At 46.1% G+C, this 20,466-nt stretch overlaps 1 protein-coding gene across 3 annotated transcripts in view; it reads right to left on the reverse strand.

Moving 5' to 3' along the window:
* npas3 (neuronal PAS domain protein 3) overlaps positions 1-15,862 on the reverse strand; it is a 227,106-nt gene extending 211,244 nt beyond the window's left edge. For 2 of the 3 annotated variants that reach the window (XM_030117196.1, XM_030117195.1), the window contains exon 1: positions 12,491-12,741. In XM_030117196.1, coding sequence (XP_029973056.1) covers positions 12,491-12,540 — 50 coding nt within the window. In that variant the 5' untranslated portion in view covers positions 12,541-12,741. Of the gene's footprint in view, positions 1-12,490; positions 12,742-15,648 lie in introns of those variants that run through there. The other variant, XM_030117194.1, reaches the window with a different exon arrangement.
* Between the last annotated feature and the right edge of the window lie 4,604 nt (positions 15,863-20,466).

A 20,466-nucleotide genomic window follows, 5' to 3' on the forward strand; every position in this document is an offset into this window, starting at 1 on the left:
ACAGCCTACACCCCAACTAGACATGCAAATCCAAAACAATAATTCCACTGCAACACAAAGTAATGCACAACACCCAATCTGCATCCAGACTACAAAAAGACTACACAATAACTACACCTGAGCTACACCGGAACTACAGTCACACTACACTTGACCCACATTCAGACTATACTGAGGCTACTACTGAATGCCTCCTCCACTGCAGGAAAACCAAACTGCATCTGGATTATAGCCAAACTACCTAGAGACTACAATCAGACTACACCAAGGAGACGCCAGGGCTACATCCAGACCGAGCCTGTGCTACATCTGTACTACACTCAAGACCAGAAGTCGATGGCATCTGGAAGACATCTGCATACGACCACACCAGGACTACACCTGGACAACATACAGAGTGCATCCAGATCACACCTGCACTACACACAGACAACACAGATACTGTCAGATTACATCTGGTCTACATAAAGACAACACCTGCTAAAACTAGTTTACAACCAAACTACACCCAGAAGATACCTGTTATAGTCCTGTGCTACACTCGACGGATACAGATCACACCGGGACTACAATGTCAATCACAAACATGTAAACAGACTTTTCCTGAATCTCGTCGCCCCAAATGTTATCTCTTCAGTTAGTTCTTTCAGTTTTCTCCTTGAAATGCATTACTGTGTGTGTGTGCGTGTATGTGTGTGTGTCTGTGTCCAGCACAATTAAGTGCAGCTTCACAGTGATTGATACTCGCCTGGCTTTCAATTTGTTCCACTACAGAGCTCAGAGTGTCAACCCCCCCAACCCCCCACTGACCGGCCACACACACACACACACACACACACACACACACACACACACACACACACACACACACACACATACACATACACATACACATACACATACACATACACATACACATACACATACACACACACACACACACACACACACAGCTTACAAATTAAGGAATACCTTCAGCTGCCCACATGGTCCTTCACACACCCTCTGAGTACAGTATGTCGGGGGGGGGGGGCTTCGGGGTCGTACTGAATCATTTATTTTCTTTTTTTTAAACGGACTACAACAGACTACTTTCTTTAAACAGATTACACATATCCCACCTGTTCAACACGGGGGTCTTTATAAAAATGACTTTTCTTCATAGCATTGTTTGAAACTCAAAATTACTACTTCAGTACGAAACAGTAGATTTTTACAATTTCACCAACACTTTTTTTAGAGGATGAGTAAAATGGCGAGTATTACCCATTAGCTACTTACAGAGACCAAGTACCCAGTGCTCGCTGAGCACCTATCGACACACTGTTCTCTGACCGAGGGCCCGAGCTCGCCGTTAATGAGTGTATCAGTCAGACTTTAATCATGTTTGTAGCACTGCTGGTGTGTGAGCTCTTTAGCACGTGTTCTTACGGGTGGCGTTGCTGATGGATGACGTCTCTGTGGAGTATTGGAGCGTCCTGAGTAGCTTTATTTAAAATGAAAATTTAAATTCTTCACACCTGAAGGAAACATCCTCAACCTCTTTGGTTTCTTCAAACACTCCACTCTGGTCCCACATGAGGGGACGAAAGCTTGAATTTGATCTTTTAGTGAGTCGACATGATGATTCCATCCAAAGAAAAGCGTTTTTCTTGTGATGGCTGAGCGCACGTTTCCCACTGATGGCGATACGTTCAAAGAGAAGGCGCGGAGCCAGAGATGCATTTACATTTATCTTGGTGTTTTCTAACTCCTGCTGCCACGGTGTGGATCCTGAATCTTAATCCTGCACCAAAAGCACTTTTTTTTTTTTCCTTAAAACACAGAAAACAGAAACATCAGCTGGAAATTAGAGAGCTTCTGTTCAGGCTCGAAAACATTTAATATTTTATTCATGAGACGAGTTCCCATCATTGAGCTTCTCGGAAGAAATACAGACCGAACACGGACTGAGAGGAACATGAAGGATTTCAACCGTCGCCGATTAAGTGTGAAGGTCTCGTCACGGCCCAAGTGTCGAGTCTGACCGAGGATGAAAGGTTTGGGACGACTGATCCACCCAATCATCCTCCACACACACACTTTCTTAACCTACTTACCACGATATGTGGCTTTTAACCATGATATATCTAGTGGCTGGACTCCCGAGAAGGCCACATGGAAGGTCCTTTGGTTGGCAAAGAAGCTCTACAAGTGTAAGAAGGAAAAAATCTCAAGGTATTAAAAAAATCAAGCAAACTCAAATTCAAAATCCCTACAAAGCAGCTCAAAAATAGCTGAAGACCAGCCTAAAATGAAGCCGATCAACAGGTTTGAAACCAGTTCAAAGCTCGTCTTCAACTAGCAAGAAAACAGTCCAAAATTAAACCAAAACTATTACAAAGCAAACCTAAACCTACCACAAAATCAAGCCCAACACTAACATGAAAACAGTCCAAAACTAGCTGATCTAACCTAAAACCAGCAATTAACTGGCCCAAATCCAAAATATACCTTCAAATGACTGCAGAGCTTCTCCTAAAACCCAGCTAACAGCTAGTCGAAAAGCAATCTGAAGGTAACCTGCGATCGGTCTGAAATCCAGAATCAAACTAGCAGCTTTTACTTTAATGGCATCAAGACACGAACAGTAAACTTAACTGTCTTAAAGTACCCTGAAATCAAGTGGGGAAAAAAGTAGCCTGAAGCTACTGCAAATTTAGCAGACAGCTGGTTTAACAATAGTTAAAGACCAAAACAAGCATTAAATCTGTCCAAAATCATTCAAAGCTCAGTCTAAAGCTATCAAGCACAAACCAAACTGGAAACCAGACCAAAACTCGCCCCACACTAGAAAAAATTCAACCTAAAGCCAGTGAAAGGTCTGAAACCAGGCTAAAATCAAGGCTAAAGCTAACGTGAAAAAGCTGCAAAAGTAGTAAAGTCTTCCAAAGCTAGCACACGCCGAGAAGCATATTAAAAAAAATTAATATTAGAAAGTACTTTGAAACCAGACTGAAGCGAGTGAGAAGCAGCTGGAAGTCCAGCTTCAAGCTAACGTCAGATTTTAACAAAGAGACTCAACAGCGTTCAGAAGATTCCGCAACACAAAGTTCATCGCAGCAGGAATTATTCCTGAAAATCCACCAGAGGTTAAATGTCGGAAACACTGCAAAGACGTCGAATTAAATAAAACTAGCAGAGTTTTCACAGAGTGACGACGACAAAGAGGAGGAGGCAGCGGCGGCGGCGTGTGGAGGCCCGGTGAGGAGTCACAGGACCGCCTCTGTGTGTGTGTGTGTGTGTGTGTGTGTGTGTGTGTGTGTGTGTGTGTGTGTGTGTGTGTGTGTGTGAGGGGGCAGGAGTCAAGTGGGCGACTAAGTACAGACATCAATAACTGGAGGACACGTGCCTGAAATTACAGGCTGCAGATCCGTCATGGAAGAGCAGCGCCGGCGAGGGGGCGGAGCCAAACGCCCTGAAGGTGGCGGAGACGGCCGAGTCCGAAAGGTCGCCGCCTCGGTTCCCACGACAGGGACCAAACACACACACACACACACACACAGCTGAGAACTCAAGATCTGCACTCAACCAGATTCTACCTCGTTAAAGTATTAAATACTTTATTTGGAAAAAAATGTTTTCCATGAATGGCTGTCCGCCATGTAAATTTAGTCAGCATTTAAATCATAATATATAGTTATATGTTGTCAAATATTAAAATATTTTACTATTAGAGAAACGATATAGAAAAACTAAAACAAGAACTAAATTAAAATTCATAAAATAATTGATAGGTTTAACAGGATTGTCCACACACACACACACACACAGGTCTCTTCATCCATATTCACTTACATTCATTGTGCTTTTCCCCTCACACACATCTTCCTCAGCCAGGTGGCCCCTCCACCCCCCATCCTTTAGCCCCATCCCCCACCCCCGCCTCCCCTCCTCCTCAACACAGAATAATCAATAGTCACTTCACCTCCGGGTCTCCTTCCTGCCTCCAGGGGCAAAAGAGGAGACGAGAGGAGGTAATGACAGCAGAGGAGGAGGAGGGGGGGTGGAGGTGGAGGAGGAGGAGGAGGAGGAGGGGGGGGGGCGAATCCTGGAGCAACAAATAGAAATGTAGAAATTAAAGGACAAGCGAGCCCGAATTATATCACAGAGAGAGAGAAACAACAATTGTCATGCAGCAACACCTGTGCTAACAACTGGACACACACACACACACACACACACACACACACAATTATTTTTTGAATAATTCCTCCTGGGGTTGAAGCAACAATGAGAACATCTGGTTAATCTACATGTTACAGCACCTGGCTTAACTGCTGGACACACACACACACACACACACACACACACACACACACACACACACACACACACACACACACACACACACACACACACACAGTCATTAAAATCACATTTACAGCTTTTATGATGTTTATTTATCTTGTCTTTTAATTTCTAATGAAGTTTCAAACAACTATAATACAGACCACAGCACTGCTTTGTTTAAATGAATAAAAAAATAACCTTGTAAAAGACAAACATGATAAATGATGCACCGTAGACAGTGTTGACTTTAAACATCCCATCTATGCTGAAAAATGAGCTTAGTGACACTTTAGCATTTAGATTATAGAGTATCTTCCGCTTCACATCCAGATTATAGAGCATCTTCCTCCATAGATTCAGATTATAGAGCATCTTCCTCCTCACACCCAGATTATAGAGCATCTTCCTCCTCACACCCAGATTATAGAGCATCTTCCTCCTCACACCCAGATTATAGAGCATCTTCCTCCTCACACCCAGATTATAGAGTATCTTTCTCCTCACACCCAGATTACAGAGCATCTTCCTCCTCACACCCAGATTATAGAGCGTCTTCCTCCTCACGTCCAGATTATAGAGCATCTTCCTCCATAGATTCAGATTATAGAGCATCTTCCTCCTCACACCCAGATTATAGAGTATCTTTCTCCTCACACCCAGATTATAGAGCATCTTCCTTCTCACACCCAGATTATAGAGCATCTTTCTCGTCACACCCAGATTACAGAGCATCTTCCTCCTCACACCCAGATTATAGAGCGTCTTCCTCCTCACGCCCAGATTATAGAGCATCTTCCTCCCACTAACATTCAGATCAGGAAGTAATTCTGAGTAACTCTGAAAAAAAAAAAATAAAGGATCACACAGGAAGAACACTTCACAACTAGCTAGCTAGTTTTTCCTCTCACAAGAAGTAACTGATTACGTCTCTCCTCATGTATCAAAGCAACACACCAACAAGTTACTACTAACCAGTTACTTTTCACTTTCAGTACCTCCACTACTTCTCTGTGACTGTAACTGAGCAGATGACACAACTCAGACATGGAGACCTTTTTTTTTATATTGAAGCACTCAACCCCCCCGACCTCCCTCACCCTCCCTCACCCTCCCTCCCTGGTCGTTGACTTTACTACCAGAGGATGAGGAGGAACATAGCAGAGTAATAAAGCGGGGGGCTCAGAGGGGAGTGAGTGTGTGTGTGTGTGTGTGTGTGTGTGTGTGTGTGTGTGTGTGTGTGTGTGTGTGTGTGTGTGTGTGTGGTGTGTGTGTGTGTGTGTGTGTGTGTGTGTCAGTCTGAGCTGGGGTATAATTGAAGTGTGTGTTTTCAAGGACAGGTAGATATTAGTCTGAGGAGGAAAAGTGCTGAGTCAGCAGGGTGAGCTGATTACAGCCTGCTTCTACCAGGAGGAGGAGGAGGAAGAGGAGGAGGAGGAAGAGGAGGAGAAGGAGGAGGAGTCCAAATTTATGTCAGATTCACACGTTAAAATGTAAATCAGACGTGAACAGTGCGATAGTGGGCGTGTCCACGTCTTCACTGCAACGTTTCAACCAATCAGTCTTTCATCCAATTCACAGGATGTTTTCAAGTGAAAAGACTCGACTTTGATGGACTGTTCACCTGATAACCAGTCGCAGAAAACAACTTTTTGAACAGGGAAACGCTCTGAAACATCACCAACTGCGTATGGTTTCATCACAGCAACCAGCCACAGCGCCAACTCCTGGCCCAACACGGTCACTGCGTCGTTTTCAAAGTGCCGTGTGAATGTGAAACTTTTCTGGACAGGAAAGAAAAACACCGTCGTTTAAAGAAGCCTTCATTACGGCCGACCTGAGATACTTCCTGTCATTAAATGATGATTCTGAAACTCGGCAGTTTCATATTTTCAGCTTTTGTTTCCATCTTTATGGGGGGGGGGGGGGAAAAAAAAAAAACCTAAACCACATCCAGAAATGTGAGTCACGTCACACAGCAACAAGACAAACAAGTGTTTTAAACAGAAAGAAACAACAAAAAAAAGCAACAACAAATTGCATATAGGTTGGAAATATATCTGGTAAAAACAACATCACTTTGGGGAAAATGAAGAAACAACTAACAACATGTTTGTTCCGGCCGGGTAAAAAATGCCTCCACCATCATTTACATTTTCATACATTTCTCCATCGGGGACGGAGCCGGAGTCTGTGTCAGGAAATTTACACATTGTTATTTGGTAACGACGCTCAAACTGCGGCCGCCTCCATTGTTGGCCGGAGACATTTTCTATGCATTTTTTCTTCCCAAAGACAAATGTAAATTCAGTTTGAGAAAGGAAAGCAATTTTCAGCGCGACATCAAAGCGCAGACACGCCGTCCCTCTCTGATAACCGTGTTTACAAGCACGTCCGGACAAAAGCAATCTGCTGAAATCACAGAGGGAAAATCCTCGCTCCCAACCCAACTTAACGCATCGCGCCGGCTTTTTATTCCGTTTCCTCTCGCAGACACACAAAAACCGCCGCAACGCCACCGCAGGAGGCAAACTCAACGCTGCTAACTTTGTTTTCTTCCCATTTCCTGTTTTGCAGACAGCAGCAGGTTGGTCTGCCGCCGGGCTTCGACACTCACAGCCTGAGGAAACCTCAGAGAAAAACCAAAAACCATGATCAAACACCCAACCGACACAAAAACCACCAAATGCTACCAAGACCTCACAAAGTTCTTCAACAACAGCCACTGATAGACAAGAAAAACAGTAAAAAAAAACACAATCACACTCAAATGAAACCGCAATAAATGTTAAGAAGAAAGAACAATAATCTCAAAGGAATCCAAAAATACACAAACAAACCCTCAATCTACATAAAAACCACCAAAAGCAGTCAAGTTAATGACAAAAATCCACACAACGTCCAAACAGACAAAAACCAAGAAAAAAAACACACACCAAAACCTCCAAACACCACTAACAACCACTGAAAAAAGTGCAAGAAATTAAGAGAAAAACAAAACAAAAACCAAAAAAATGACCACAGAACAAACTTAATCCAACAAACTGATTTGTTTGCTAGTTTCTTGATCTGCTGTTGAGTTTCTACACTCACAGGCCAAGAAAACCTCAGAAAATAGACAAAACATCTAATGAAACCCACAAAAACTACAATATCAACCACAACAATCCCACAAAACAACTTCCAAACATGACCAAGAGATTGGAAGAAAAGACAGATCTCAAGAAAATCACAAAACGCCACCAAAACCTCACAAAATCTAACATCCAATGATTAAAGGCAAGAAAATCAGATGAAACCACAATAAAACCAAGAAAAACTATGGAAACCCACCCCAAAAAAATAAAGGATGAAAATTTTTGAAAAATAAACCTCGAAACTCCCCAAAATATGATGAAACCAAAACACAGAAAATCCATCAGAGTTACAGAAATTTCCAAATCTCTGACCAAAATCCCAAACTGCTGAGAAATGAACATGAACATCTTAAAAAAGTGAAAATATATCCCAAAAAACAATTCATTAAAATCAAAGAAAAACAACAGAAATCTAAAAATTATGCAACTTAAAGGTATAAAGGAGGATTTTCTCGAAGTAGTCGAAGCCAAACGTCTGTTACCCGCTTTTTGAAAACGCGCATGCGCCAGATCATCCTCCCTGCTCTGCTGCTCCTACGAGCGCGCTTGGCGGCGTGACGCAAGCATTTCTTCAGCGTGATTGACATGTCGGAGGACCAATAGCTGAGGCTATCACCACGCCATTCATTGGCTAAAAAATCGTGCATTATACCTTTAACTAAATACCTATTAAATCTCAAAAAACAATCATAGAAACGAGCAAACATCAGAAACCACCGAGTATCACACAAAAGAGCAGATTAAAAACATAAAATAAAGAAACAGACATAAATAAAGGGTTGAGATACTGTTTCACATCATCAGAAACCACAGAAAAAATGATGGAAATTCATGTTTCTGCAGCTTTTTCAACATTTCCTGAAACGTCCCGGTTAAAATGTGTCGATTCACCTTCAGTCTCAGTCTGCTGATCAATCGTCAAGTCAATAAATATCAGTAAATATTTGACGGGATAAAATCTCCAACCTGAGGTGTTCGTGTTTCACAGAACCTTCCAGTGAGGAGACGTGTTCGATGGATGTGGACTGGATTACACACACACACACACACACACACACACACACACACACACACACACACACACACACACACACACACACACACACACACACACACACACACACACACACACACGGGGTCTGGCTCTGAGCAATCAGGCAGGTGTTCCCACCCGCCTGCCTCCTCCGGGGCAGCGAACCAAGCGCCCCCCGCGGGGCTGTGAGAGCCTCTTCTGCAGCCTGGATGAGTTTGATCCCTCCTCGCTCTCGAGAGCCAATCAGGTGGCTTCCTCCGCCGCTCGCCACTCGCTGTCTCTCGCTCAGATTCGTCTCTAAGTAACCAGCTGCTCACTTCCTCAAACCACTCGTTCCCTTTAATTCAGCAACCGAAAAATAACTAGTTACTAAAGTAACTAATGGAGTCACTAGTTACTTTGTTCTTCTGGAACTTACAGTTACTTTCACACGAGTTACTTTTCTGAAGGACTAATGAATCCACATCTTTCTTCTTTCTCCTCCTACCCCTACCTCGCACAGTCTTCATCATCGCTCCATCATCCTCCTCCTCTGTCGGCCATGACGCTCTCTGAATGAAGGGATGAAATGGATGGAGGATGAGTGGATGTTTTGGTGGATGGATGGATGGATGGATGGATGGATGGATGGAAATCGAGGAGAAATCTACTGCATTCCCAGCTGGGAACCTTTGTGGTGCATTCAGGGACACTCTGTAAATCTGACTGAGGCACCAAATGAAGAAGAGGAAGATTTACTATTATTATGACTCCTTTCATCCATTTGTTTTTCTTCAGCTACTTTCACTTCATTTTTTTGTTATTCTATGATTTTATCTTATTTGAATTCATAGTGATTTATCAGATAAGTTGTGTGGGTTTTTTTTCACCAATAAAAACTTGTTAATGATTTGAACTCTTAGTATTTTTAAAACTACGGGGTGTTTTTTGAAACTTATTTTAAAATCTTTCACATATCATTTTAGTTTAACCTCTAACTCTTGTTAAAAGCTTTTTCACTGACATTATTTCATTGTTTTCTTTTGATCTAAATCTTTTTCAGCGATGTCCTGATCAGACTTTGACTCACAATACGGATTCAATTTCTCAGATTTCAGTATCGACCGACGCCGATACTCTCCTGACTGATACTTTCATTGCTATTTCTGTGTTGTGAAAACACCAAGAGTACAATATACCAGCAACTAAGATTTCTGAGGGCAAAAGATTGATTGGAAGAAGTTCTGCTTCACTAGAATTATTGTAAAACTCACTTATAGGATCAACACTCCTCTCAGAGTGATGCGAGAACTTATTTTAACTTTTTTCTCAGTCACAAAAACGTAAAACTAACTCTTAACTCCACTCTGTGCTGCCTTTCAAAAAGATGCTAACAGCGCGGCAGCACAAACAGACAAAACCATCAGGAAGGTGAACGCGTGGAACTGCCGATAATCAAAAAACGAAAAAGAAAAGAACATAAGAGGATGTAAAATGCAGTAAAAGGCTGCAGGACGACGGGAGAAGAGAAATGAATCCGGACGTGACGAGAAGAAGAAACGTTTTCTATTTGTTTCATTTGGAGACAAAATTCAACAAACCAACAATAAAACGAGCCTCTTCTGGCTCACTTCTACTGTGTGTGTGTGTGTGTGTGTGTGTGTGTGTGTGTGTGTGTGTGTGTGTGTGTGTGTGTGTGTCAGACGCAGGCCGGCGGTTTGATGATAAGCTGATAAAATCCATCAAAACTGAAGATCTGAGTGAACACACACACACACACACACACACACACACACACACACACACACACACACACACACACACACACACACACACACACACACACACAGAAAAAACCAGCTTTACATGAGCTTCAATTCTAACTTTCTGCAGTGTGAGCTGCTGTTTGACCTCTGAATGACCTCCAGCTGTGGAGAAAAAAACTCAAAATGACAACATGTTTAAGACAAGACAGAGTTTTAAAAGTAATAATCATAAAAAGTGTCTTCCAGCCTCAGAAATGAGGAGAAAACAAACACAAAATCCCATCAAAATGCTCAAAAACTCCACTTGGTGCCACAGAGCGATCTCACCCTGAGCTCTGCAGACAGATTTCAAACCACAAACCAGCCCAGAGCGTCCCACACAATCAGCGTTTAACACTGACAGAAATAACTGGAAAATATTGGTACAAAAAACGACAATCAATCATTTCCATTTAAGTTTAGCAGAAAATCCAATAACTCCTAAAAAAAGGTTGATTTTTTTTTTTAATCAAACTGAATTGTCATTGTCTGACTTTTACAAAGAAGCAGTGTAATCACCACACAATTCAAACTGAACACAAAGGACCAAATATAAATGACTTTTAAACATCTCAAACTGACACAAAAGGATTAAAAAAATCTCTGCTAATGTCGCACCATTTGACATAAATCTCTCTAAAAAGACCAAATGCTTCATTTCATTAGGAAAGAGGTCGAATTTCTAGACAAATAATTCAATTTAAATGATATCTGGGGCTAAAAAGTGAAATGAAATGATTGTTTTTGAGAGGAAGTGATTGATTCGGTTCACACTTCGTATTGACAGGAGGTTTAAATCCAGACAGCTTCGTCTTTCACAAGTTTCTGTGTGTAAACTTTCTATTTTATGGAACGTTTTCACTGTAGAAATATGAATAAAATCACTGCTTCGATCAGATTTGAAATAAATCAAAGCAAAAAAATCTCTCCTCAGATGCTGCAACACAGAAAAACTGAAAAAAACTACATTTCACTTTGCACAAAAAAATACAACACAATTTGTCAAAAGATGAATTTGATGACATTTTGCAGATGTCTAGTCACCATTAAAATAACTGAAAAATGCACTAAAATATGTAAAAATAAGAAAATATGAAGCTTTAAAACACCAAAAAACTTTGTGATCCTGCACTGAAATTTGGGCTAAAGTATAACTTTCTAGAAGACTATTTCATCGTTATTATTAAAAGCTCATTTTGCAGATTTAGAATCAGAATCAGCATCAAAATAACTCAAATCTGCACAAAAAAACTATGTAAAAACCAAAAACATCCTGTTAAAAAAACCATAAAACGGAATAATCCCATCAAGTCGTCCTTCCGTCTGGATTCAAGTCACAAAGTCTGAAGTGTTCATCATGAAAACACAAACCTCCAAGACACCGATTCACCAACAGAAGGAAGAATTACAAGATCACTAGATGATTAAGACAGCAGGGGAGGGTGCGTGTGTGTGTGTGTGTGTGTGTGTGTGTGTGTGTGTGTGTGTGTGTGTGTCTTCCCTTCGTCAACAGGTGAGAGCAGAGACATGTGATCCTCCTCTGAGCAGCCGTCTTCACAATAATCAACAGGTCTGAAGGCTGCAGGCAGATTTCAGCTCCGAGCAGAAACTCCACACATCGGCCACACGCACGCGCGCTCACACACATCCATGTCTTCCAGCGGAGGTCATGACCTTCCACCTCTAAAACTTCCTGTTTGATGCTTTGGTCTCTCTCTCACACACACACACACACACACACACACACATCTATACACACGAGGGCAACCTGTTCTCTCACATACACACATATGGCAGCATATGTTTACCTACACACACACACACACACACACACACCCCTTCATGGCTTGGAGCGTCAACAGCAGGGCGTGCACGCGCCTGTGCACGTGCAGGTGCATCACACATGCATGCAGGAGGCGAGAAAAGAGCAGAAAAAAGAGAAGAGAGTCATCTGTTTGAACAGACCTGTTACCCACACACACACACACACACACACACACACAGAGGCGCGCACGCACGCACGCACGCACACCCAGACTCTCCTCTGGAAAGGGGAGCAGTGTTTTATTCTCCAGGCGGAGAATCGGCGGCGGGGCGGCGCGAGGAGCGGCGGCGCGGCGCGGCGCGGCGCGGCGCGGCTGGGAGCATGCAGGGAGGAAGAGGAGGCGGAGGAGGAAGAGGAGGAGGAGAAATCCGAGCCCCGTTACCGTTCTCTGCGCGTCGGGTCCTGCTGGATGCTCGGCTTGGTGGGCGCCATCTTCCTGCAACAATTATTCTGATTTCTTACTTTCTGTCTCGGCGGGGCTCACGCGGAGCGGCGGCGGCGCGCGGCGCCCCGACAGCAATGCGTCATGGTCGGCGTGTTAAGACAAAAGCCATGAGAGCGCGTGAGCGAGCGTGTGCGTGGCGTGCGTGGCGTGGCGTGCGTCCCGTGCTCGCGTCTGTCCTCGTCAGGAGCGTGGAGACCCGGTGGTGCCGGTGCTGCTGGTGCTGGAGGCGGGGACCGGGACCGGGGACCGGCTGCTGCAGCGCGGGCACGCCGAGCGGCGTGAGGGGGAACCCGGGGTGGATGGCTCTCAGATCCCGCTGTCTCTCTCCCTCCCTCTCTCTCTCTCTCCTCCTCTCTCTCTCTCTGCCTCTCTCTCTCTCTCTCACGGCGTTTTTGGCACCACAGAGGAATTTCCTGCGTGCGCTCCCGTGCGTCAAATCTTTACATTGTCGCGTCCGCCGCAGCGCCTACATCCCCGGTGAAACGGTGAAATCCCCCCGCGGCGGAGCGTCTCTGTGCGGGGGAAGTGTGTGTGGAGCTCCGGAGCATTTCCCTCCTCTGGCTGCTGCTGACAGTAAAAAAAAAAAAAAAAAAGAAAGGACACCACATCTCCGGTATTTTCTCCAGCCCGGCGCAACAACGCCGCTCAGATGCAGTTGGAGTCAGTTTTGTGTGTGTGTGTGTGTGTGTGTGTGTGTGTGTGTGTGTGTGTGTGTGTGTGTGTGTGTGTGTGTGTGTGTGTGTGTGTGTGTGTGTGTGTGTGTGTGTGTGTGTGTGTGTGTGTTTACCCCCTCCTCTTCCTGTATTACAGGTTGCTTGAAGGATTTCATCCAAATTCCCGTTAAAAAAAAAAAAGAAGAAAAGAGGAGGAGGAGAGGAGAGGCTGCACTCGGAGGATGAAGGCTGATTTATTTGAGTGTAAATCAGATGTTTGCACCTGCACTCTTCCTCCTCCTCCTCCTCCTCTTCCTCCTCCATCTTCATAATAAACACATCACAATGTCACACATGAAATCCTAACTTTTTTCCTCCGTCCTGCTGCGTTATTTTCTCTCCTAACCAGGTGATGATTGCGAGAAATTTATTTAGAATTTACAAAAAAAAGACGTAACGATAATTGTATTTAAAACATTTGCAACATTAAGATAAATTCTCCTGCAGACTTTGATGTTTGCACGTCAGCACGGCTCATTATCCTCCAACAGGAACAATCGCCTTGCTTCTTTCTTTCTTTTCCTCCTTTAACATTCATTTAAATTCCTTTCTTTTTTTAATGCGTGTGTGTGAGTGTGTGTGTGTGATGTATAATTCATTGTAACCTAATGGCTGTGCTGTGTGATGAAGCCTTGGAAGCCTGGAAAGCCTCCCCTCATCTGTACCAATGTCAAGGTCAAAGGCATGCTGGGTATTCTCCACACAAACACCGGGTTACAGGCGGGAAATGAGAAGGTGGGGGTGGGGTTCAGGGGGGGTTAAGGGGGCATCTGGCGTCCGCCGATCAACACGTGCGGGTATCGGGGGTGGGGGGGTTAAATGTGGGCGACAGTTTGACAGCGGCTGGAGGAATCTCTGAAGACGTCACTCTGTCGTCTGGGATGATTTCCTCTGCGCCGCCGCTGCTTCCCTGAAAGGTCACGGGTTTGACCCCGAGTCTGTGGCGGCGGGCGTGAGGACGAGCGGGTCCGGTCCGTCTGTCCGCTGCGGACGCGGGGACTCGGCGTGTCTCGGCTCCGCTTACCGAGCGCAGCCAAACGGAGGCGACGGGGATAATGGAGCGGAATGTATAAACATATTAGCTCCCAGCTGTTTGTTGGGGAAACATTATGTATGGAGGAGAGGAGAGGGGGACGGGGGGACGAGGAGGGGAGACGGGGGGACGGGGAGGACGAGGAGGGGAGACAGGGGGACGCGGCCCTCCGCTGATGGGTTACACGGTCCGGGTCTGACAGCGAGTCACACAGAGACTCCTAATCCTCACAGCGAGCAGCCGTCGGTCGGTACGGGGTCCTGGGGGTCCCTGTGGGGGTCCGTACGGAGGGGAGGGGTCCGTACGGAGGGGAGGGGTCCGTACGGGGGGTCCTGGGGGTCCGCGTGAGCCCCGGAGCCCCGCTTTAAATAACAATACGGCCCTTCTTCTCCCGGTATTTGTTGCTTTAGAAGGCTGAGACTCTCCCTGTGCTCTCAGAGGCCCGAGCTCTGATTTATGTCCTGTTTGCTCCCTATAGCTTTTAGACTTCACACACACACACACACACACACACACACTGTGTGCGTGTGTGTGTGTGTGTGTGTGCTGTAGCCCCCCACAGGTCCACATGATTAGAAAAAACAACCCTACCGAGCGGCCGGACAGGGAGGCAATCATTGGGCCCCGGAGCGGGGCAGGAGGCAGAACACACCCGGCGGCCGTCTCCACAAACCCCGGCTGGAATTCACAGCTTTGCCCACATTTCTCCTCCTGGGATCCGCCTAAAACGCTCCTACATTTCTACTGAATTCACACGACTTCGGTTTTTTTACCTGCGATTCACCTCCACGGCTCAACCTTTTTCCTCAGATCTCTCACACACTCTCGTTCACACACACACACACTTTGTAAAATAATCCCAAAAACAAACTGTTGACTTGAAGCTTCTCATGAAGCATCACAGAAACTACATCCTCTTTTTTTCCCCTCTCAGGCTGGATGAAAAAGCAGAGTGAAGAAAGTGAGGAAAAGGCCAGATTTTGGTGACATTTCTCTGCTTTGGCTGGAGACGATGAAAGCGAGTCGGAGCGCCAGACCTGACTTCTGGAGCTCCGCTTCAAACACCAGCTGATAATCTGCCTCCAAAGGCTCTTTAAGAAAATATCAAACGAAAGAAAAAAAAAAAAAGAATAAAAAGTGTCCACTGAGTAAGAGATGCCCAGAAGCTGGAGATCTGTGAAGATCCCACAATTATTCAATCGATTCACTGCTTGGATTTTCTAACATTCCATCACACTGACGCTCCAGACGGAGTTGTGACACTTCGCGGGTCAGACTGAACTCTGCCGCAGCTACAGGTCCTACAGGTTCCCCCCCCCCCCCCCCCCCCCCCCCCCTGCTGGACGTACCTCTGCTGGTAGGCGGTGATGCCCTGCACGCTCTGCGGCGTCCCGTTGGTGGCTCCGGGCACCGGCACCGGGACCCGACCCACCGGGGGTCCGGCCACCATCCCGCCTCCGCCGCCGCCTCCTCCGCCGCCGCCTCCGCCGCCTCCAGCCCCGGCTCCCCCCGCCGCGGAGGCCGTCACCTGCACGCTGAAATCCGGGAAGATCCTGATCATGGTCCCGGCGGTCGTCTCTCCTCACGCGCCTGCTCGCAGCGCCTCGTGCGCGCTGTTCGCTCCCACAGTCACCCGTGAAGCACCGGGGGCGAGCGGAGGTGTCGGTTCACACAAAAACAAACTAACAAACAACAACCTCCCTCTTTTTGTTTTAGATTTCTTCTTCTTTTCCACTCGAACCTTTGGATGAAACTCTCCAGTAAATCCGGTTCATGGTCCCGGTGCGCACGGCAGTCACAGATCGACCGGCCAACAGACTACACCGATCAGAGAGAGGGAAAAACGCACTGAAACGATCAAATAAAGCTTCTTTTCTTCTCTTCTTCTCCTTTATTTATTTGTTCCTCCTTTATCCTTCAGAGAAAAGCTCCCGCGCCGCTCCGGATCATGGTCCCGGTGCCTCCGGTGCGCGCAGTCTTCCTCCCTCCCTCCCGACAGTCACCGGGATCAATGGATCGGCGGCTCTGAGAGGTGATTATTTCACCGATTAAACACGGACCGACGGGCGCGCGTGTGTGGCCGTCGGAGCCGCTGCCTGGGCTCCGGACTGTCCGGACTCTCCGCGCTCTCTCAGGCGGGCAGCGCCGCCGGCTCTCTCCCCGAGAAAGGCATCCCGTCCCCCGGCGTGTCTTCTCCTCCCGCTCCTCCTCCTCCTGCCTGCTGTCCGCGTGTGTGCGTGCGTGTGGGAACCGTGGACCCGGAGGAGCAGCCAGCCAGCCAGTCAGTGAGCGGAGCGCGCGCGTCTCTGAGCAGCACGAGCTCGGCAATGACATTGGAGTGATACAGTGATACAGCGCCGGAGTGTGTGTCGGTATGTCGGGGCGAGCGCGCGAGCGCCTGGCTTGTGTGTCTGCGCGCGTGCGCGTGGGTCTGTGTATGTGCTGTCCTCTGCTACACACACATACACACATGCAGAGAGAGAGAGAGAGAGAGAGAGAGAGAGCGTCTCTCCTCGCTTTATTGAGGAATAACAGACGCCTTTCATTTCTTCCGCCTAATTTCGTTAGCTTGTTATGTTTCTTTATATTAAAAAAGGGAAATATTTTTTTTTTAAATTGGACTTAAATGTTTGTTAAAATAAAAAAAAAACAAATATTTCCGAGAAACGTCTTGAAACTTGTCCTGTTTGGAAACTGCTTTCCAAACTCGCTCTCTCCGTGCGTAATGCGCACAAATCACCGCACGCGTCTGAGTGGCTGAAGACAGGCACCTCGACATTTCGGTTCTGGAAGCACCATGACAGGAAGGTACAGTATTTTATTTTATTTTATTTAAATATTGGGGTGTGATTTGGTATACTTCATGGCTTCAGATGGAGAGAGGAGACGGTTCGGTGCCAAAAAAGACGCACCGCAAAACAAAAAGATTTACATATCTGGATAAATTGCAGAAAGTGTGCTTCGGTTAAAGTGTGTCTTCCTGATAATCTGAGCCTGTGTGACACAGAGAGGACGGGAGGAAGAGGAGAGAGTGTGTGAAGTGTCTGTCTCCTCTCACATCTGATCCGCTGGAGTCGCTCCTCTCTCCTCTCCGCGCGCACTGAGCCTGTGTGTGATCGGACTCCGAATCAAGCTGAATTCACAAGGACTCCCTCCCACAATGTCTCCTCCCACTCCTCCACCTCTCTCCCTCTCTCTCTCTCTCTCTCTCTCTCTCTCTCTCTCTCTCTCTCTCTCTCTCTCTCTCCCTAGTAAACTCAAAAAAATCTAATAAAACTTTACACACTGAGTTTATCATGATGATAATAATTGAAAATGCAAAGCAGTAGTGAAAATACTGTCTCCATCAATGCATTTATCTAATTTGTCTGATCAAAAAGCTCTGAGTGTTATAAACATGAAGTTATTTTTGTGCCTCAGCCTCAGCAAATCTCCATCATGGCTTTCCTACATAATCCAAACCTGTTCTCTTCTACTGTTAACCGAACACAAACAAAACAGGACAAACTCACAGACGCTGTGATTTGTCTTTACTTCTACTAAGCTTTTCCGAGAACTGAATAAAAAGTCAGACACAGCTGAAGCTATTAAAGCTGAAGCTAGCAGCTGCTGTACTGTAAATAATAAAGAGCAACAGCAGCATGGTTACTGTCTCTTTTCAGACAAGTTGTTTTTTTAAACATACCTTTGACATGTTTCGGGGCTGTTCTTCCGCCTTCATTAGAAACCTCCATTACTTCGTAAAGAAAAAAAGAGAAACATTTAAACTAAAGGTAGAATGACGTTAATTGAACTAACAGCGTCTGTTTTCTGCCCAGTTTCAGCAGAAAGTTCACAGAAATGTCACTTACTGAAACCCAGGCTCCGCTAAAACGACCAGGCTTCCAGTGAAACTGCATGATGTAAATTTTAGGAGATTCAAAAATCAAGAATTGCTAAACGTAAAAACAGCAGAGAGCGCCGGGGAGTCTCTCAGCGCTCCACTTCCTGGATGGACGTTCTACGTCACTGTCTGACGTCATACGTCACGTTCGAAGCGGAAGCGGCATTTCTGATTCGTTTGAAGAAAGTTTTGGAGGAAAAAAAGCAGATGTGTTGAGGGAGAACTTTTTTTTAATTAAGTAAAAACAAAAAACAGAAGTCATCAAAAAGCAAAGAGAATTCAGCGTCATCAACACAAAAAGACTGAAAATGTTCTGGAAAGTTCATACAATGAAGATTTTTCATATTGTTTTGCATGTCTACAAATATTAAAATTAAGTTATGCTTTTTTTTAAAGGGTTTTATTCAGAGTTTATTTTATGAAAGCTTTGCTTTAAAAGTAAGTTAATTTATCAGATTCTTGTTCAGAAAACATTTATTTTACAAAGAAAAGTAAAGATTCCTGAGTTGGCGCCTGACAGACAGTTACTCCACGTACCTCTGGGATGAAAAGAAACTTTTATTTGGTACAGTTTTGACAAGAAGACGAGAATATACTATTTGAATTTAACAGAAAAGATAAAAATATTTCAGTCACGATTTGTCTGGAAAATTATTTGGTGAATTGAATTGTTACATCGCCAGTGAAAAGCAAAGCTTTGTGTTTTCACTTGTGAAAAGTTTTATCACACGAGAATGTGAAAAGGACACGTGAAAATGTTTCTGCAAAGATCGCAGAAATTCTGAAAAGAATGTAGTTTTCCTGCAGGGTCACTGGAGGGCGCTGTTGGTTGTTTTGTAATAATTTTGTTCTCAAAAAGTTGCTTTTTCAGTGGCTCTAAGTGTGTTGTTTATTTTTACTTAAAAATGTGGCTGTTTAAACAGCGCCTCAGTTACTCATTTATTTATCGTATTTAGGAGTGAAGAGTTTGGAGGGTTTCAGCTAAACGCTGAAGTGACCAACAGGAAACGGGTCGACAGACAGAAGCTCCACAGATGGAAAGGAGAGTAATTAGTAGTTACTGGATGTAACTCCAGTTCTACGAGTAAGTGCGTGCCCGCCTACGGGCTTCGCTAGCGGCACACCTCCAATCTCTGTCCAATCCACTGAGACTATACAAAGCTTGACGCACCAATCCCCCGCACGCGATGGCGCAGCGCCACGCCCCACACCGAGGGTACATAACCTCGGATGGCGCTAAGCAAACCCTTCTTCTGACGTAGCAAAAACAAGGGAAGCAGACAGCTGGGCCAGCAGGTAGGCGGGCACGCACTTACTCGTAGAACTGGAGTTACATCCAGTAACTACTAATTCTACTTCGTAAGTGCTTAGCCCGCCTACGGGCTTCGCTAGTGGTACTCACCAAGGCGAAGGCCGTAGGTCGATGAATGTACTCCCAGCTGGCCTGCTGACGGGATTGGTGCGTAAGACGGAAGTAAACAAACCGTACGTCCAGAACGGCCGTAGAACTCCCGAAGGACGAGGCGGGCACCTAGCGACGTAGTGCGGCCCACGACGTACAAAGCATCGCCACAGCGACACACTCACACGCCGGCCGGGACACCACAGCGGCAGGCGGTGAAGGGGGGGACCCCTGGCCCGCGTTCCACGCACGGGGAGCGGCAGTGAACCCAAAAACGGCAAGCGGCAGAACTCCTGCCCCTGCAACACCGTGAACAACATCCGCAGACCGCGGCAGAGCCGAGCGGCAGGCGGGGAACCCCTGGTCCGCGAGCCCACCCGGGACGCGGCAGCCAGGCCAGAAGGACCGAAACGGTTAGACGACCGAACTCCTGTTCTCGCCGAAAACCGACATGGCCACAGAGTCAGTGCACATATCCAACAGATACGAACGCACGAAGGTGGACGCAGAGGCCCAGGAGGCAGCCTGGCAGACGTCACTCACCGTGACCCTTCTGCACAGGGCCGCAGAGGCAGCCACACGTCGTGTGGAATGAGCATGAATCACTGCTGGTGGCGAGAGATTCTGTGCCTCGTAGGCAGCTGCAATAGCGCCCCCCACCCAGTGGGCGAGACGCTGAGAGGTCAGCGGGGAACCACGCCCCCGGACTCCAAACCTCACAAACAGCTGGTCCGTGGTGCGAAAGCCAGCTGTGCGCTGGACATAAAGACGCAGAGCCCTGACCGGGCACAGTGACCGCAGGCGTGGGTCGTCCCCAGACGAACCAGGCATGGAGTCAAGCGTCCTGATCCGGATCACTCGCGACCGGAAGTCCGAAGTGAT

This window comes from Salarias fasciatus, chromosome 19, assembly GCF_902148845.1.
Source record: "Salarias fasciatus chromosome 19, fSalaFa1.1, whole genome shotgun sequence".
In the NCBI taxonomy this organism is placed as follows: domain Eukaryota; kingdom Metazoa; phylum Chordata; class Actinopteri; order Blenniiformes; family Blenniidae; genus Salarias; species Salarias fasciatus.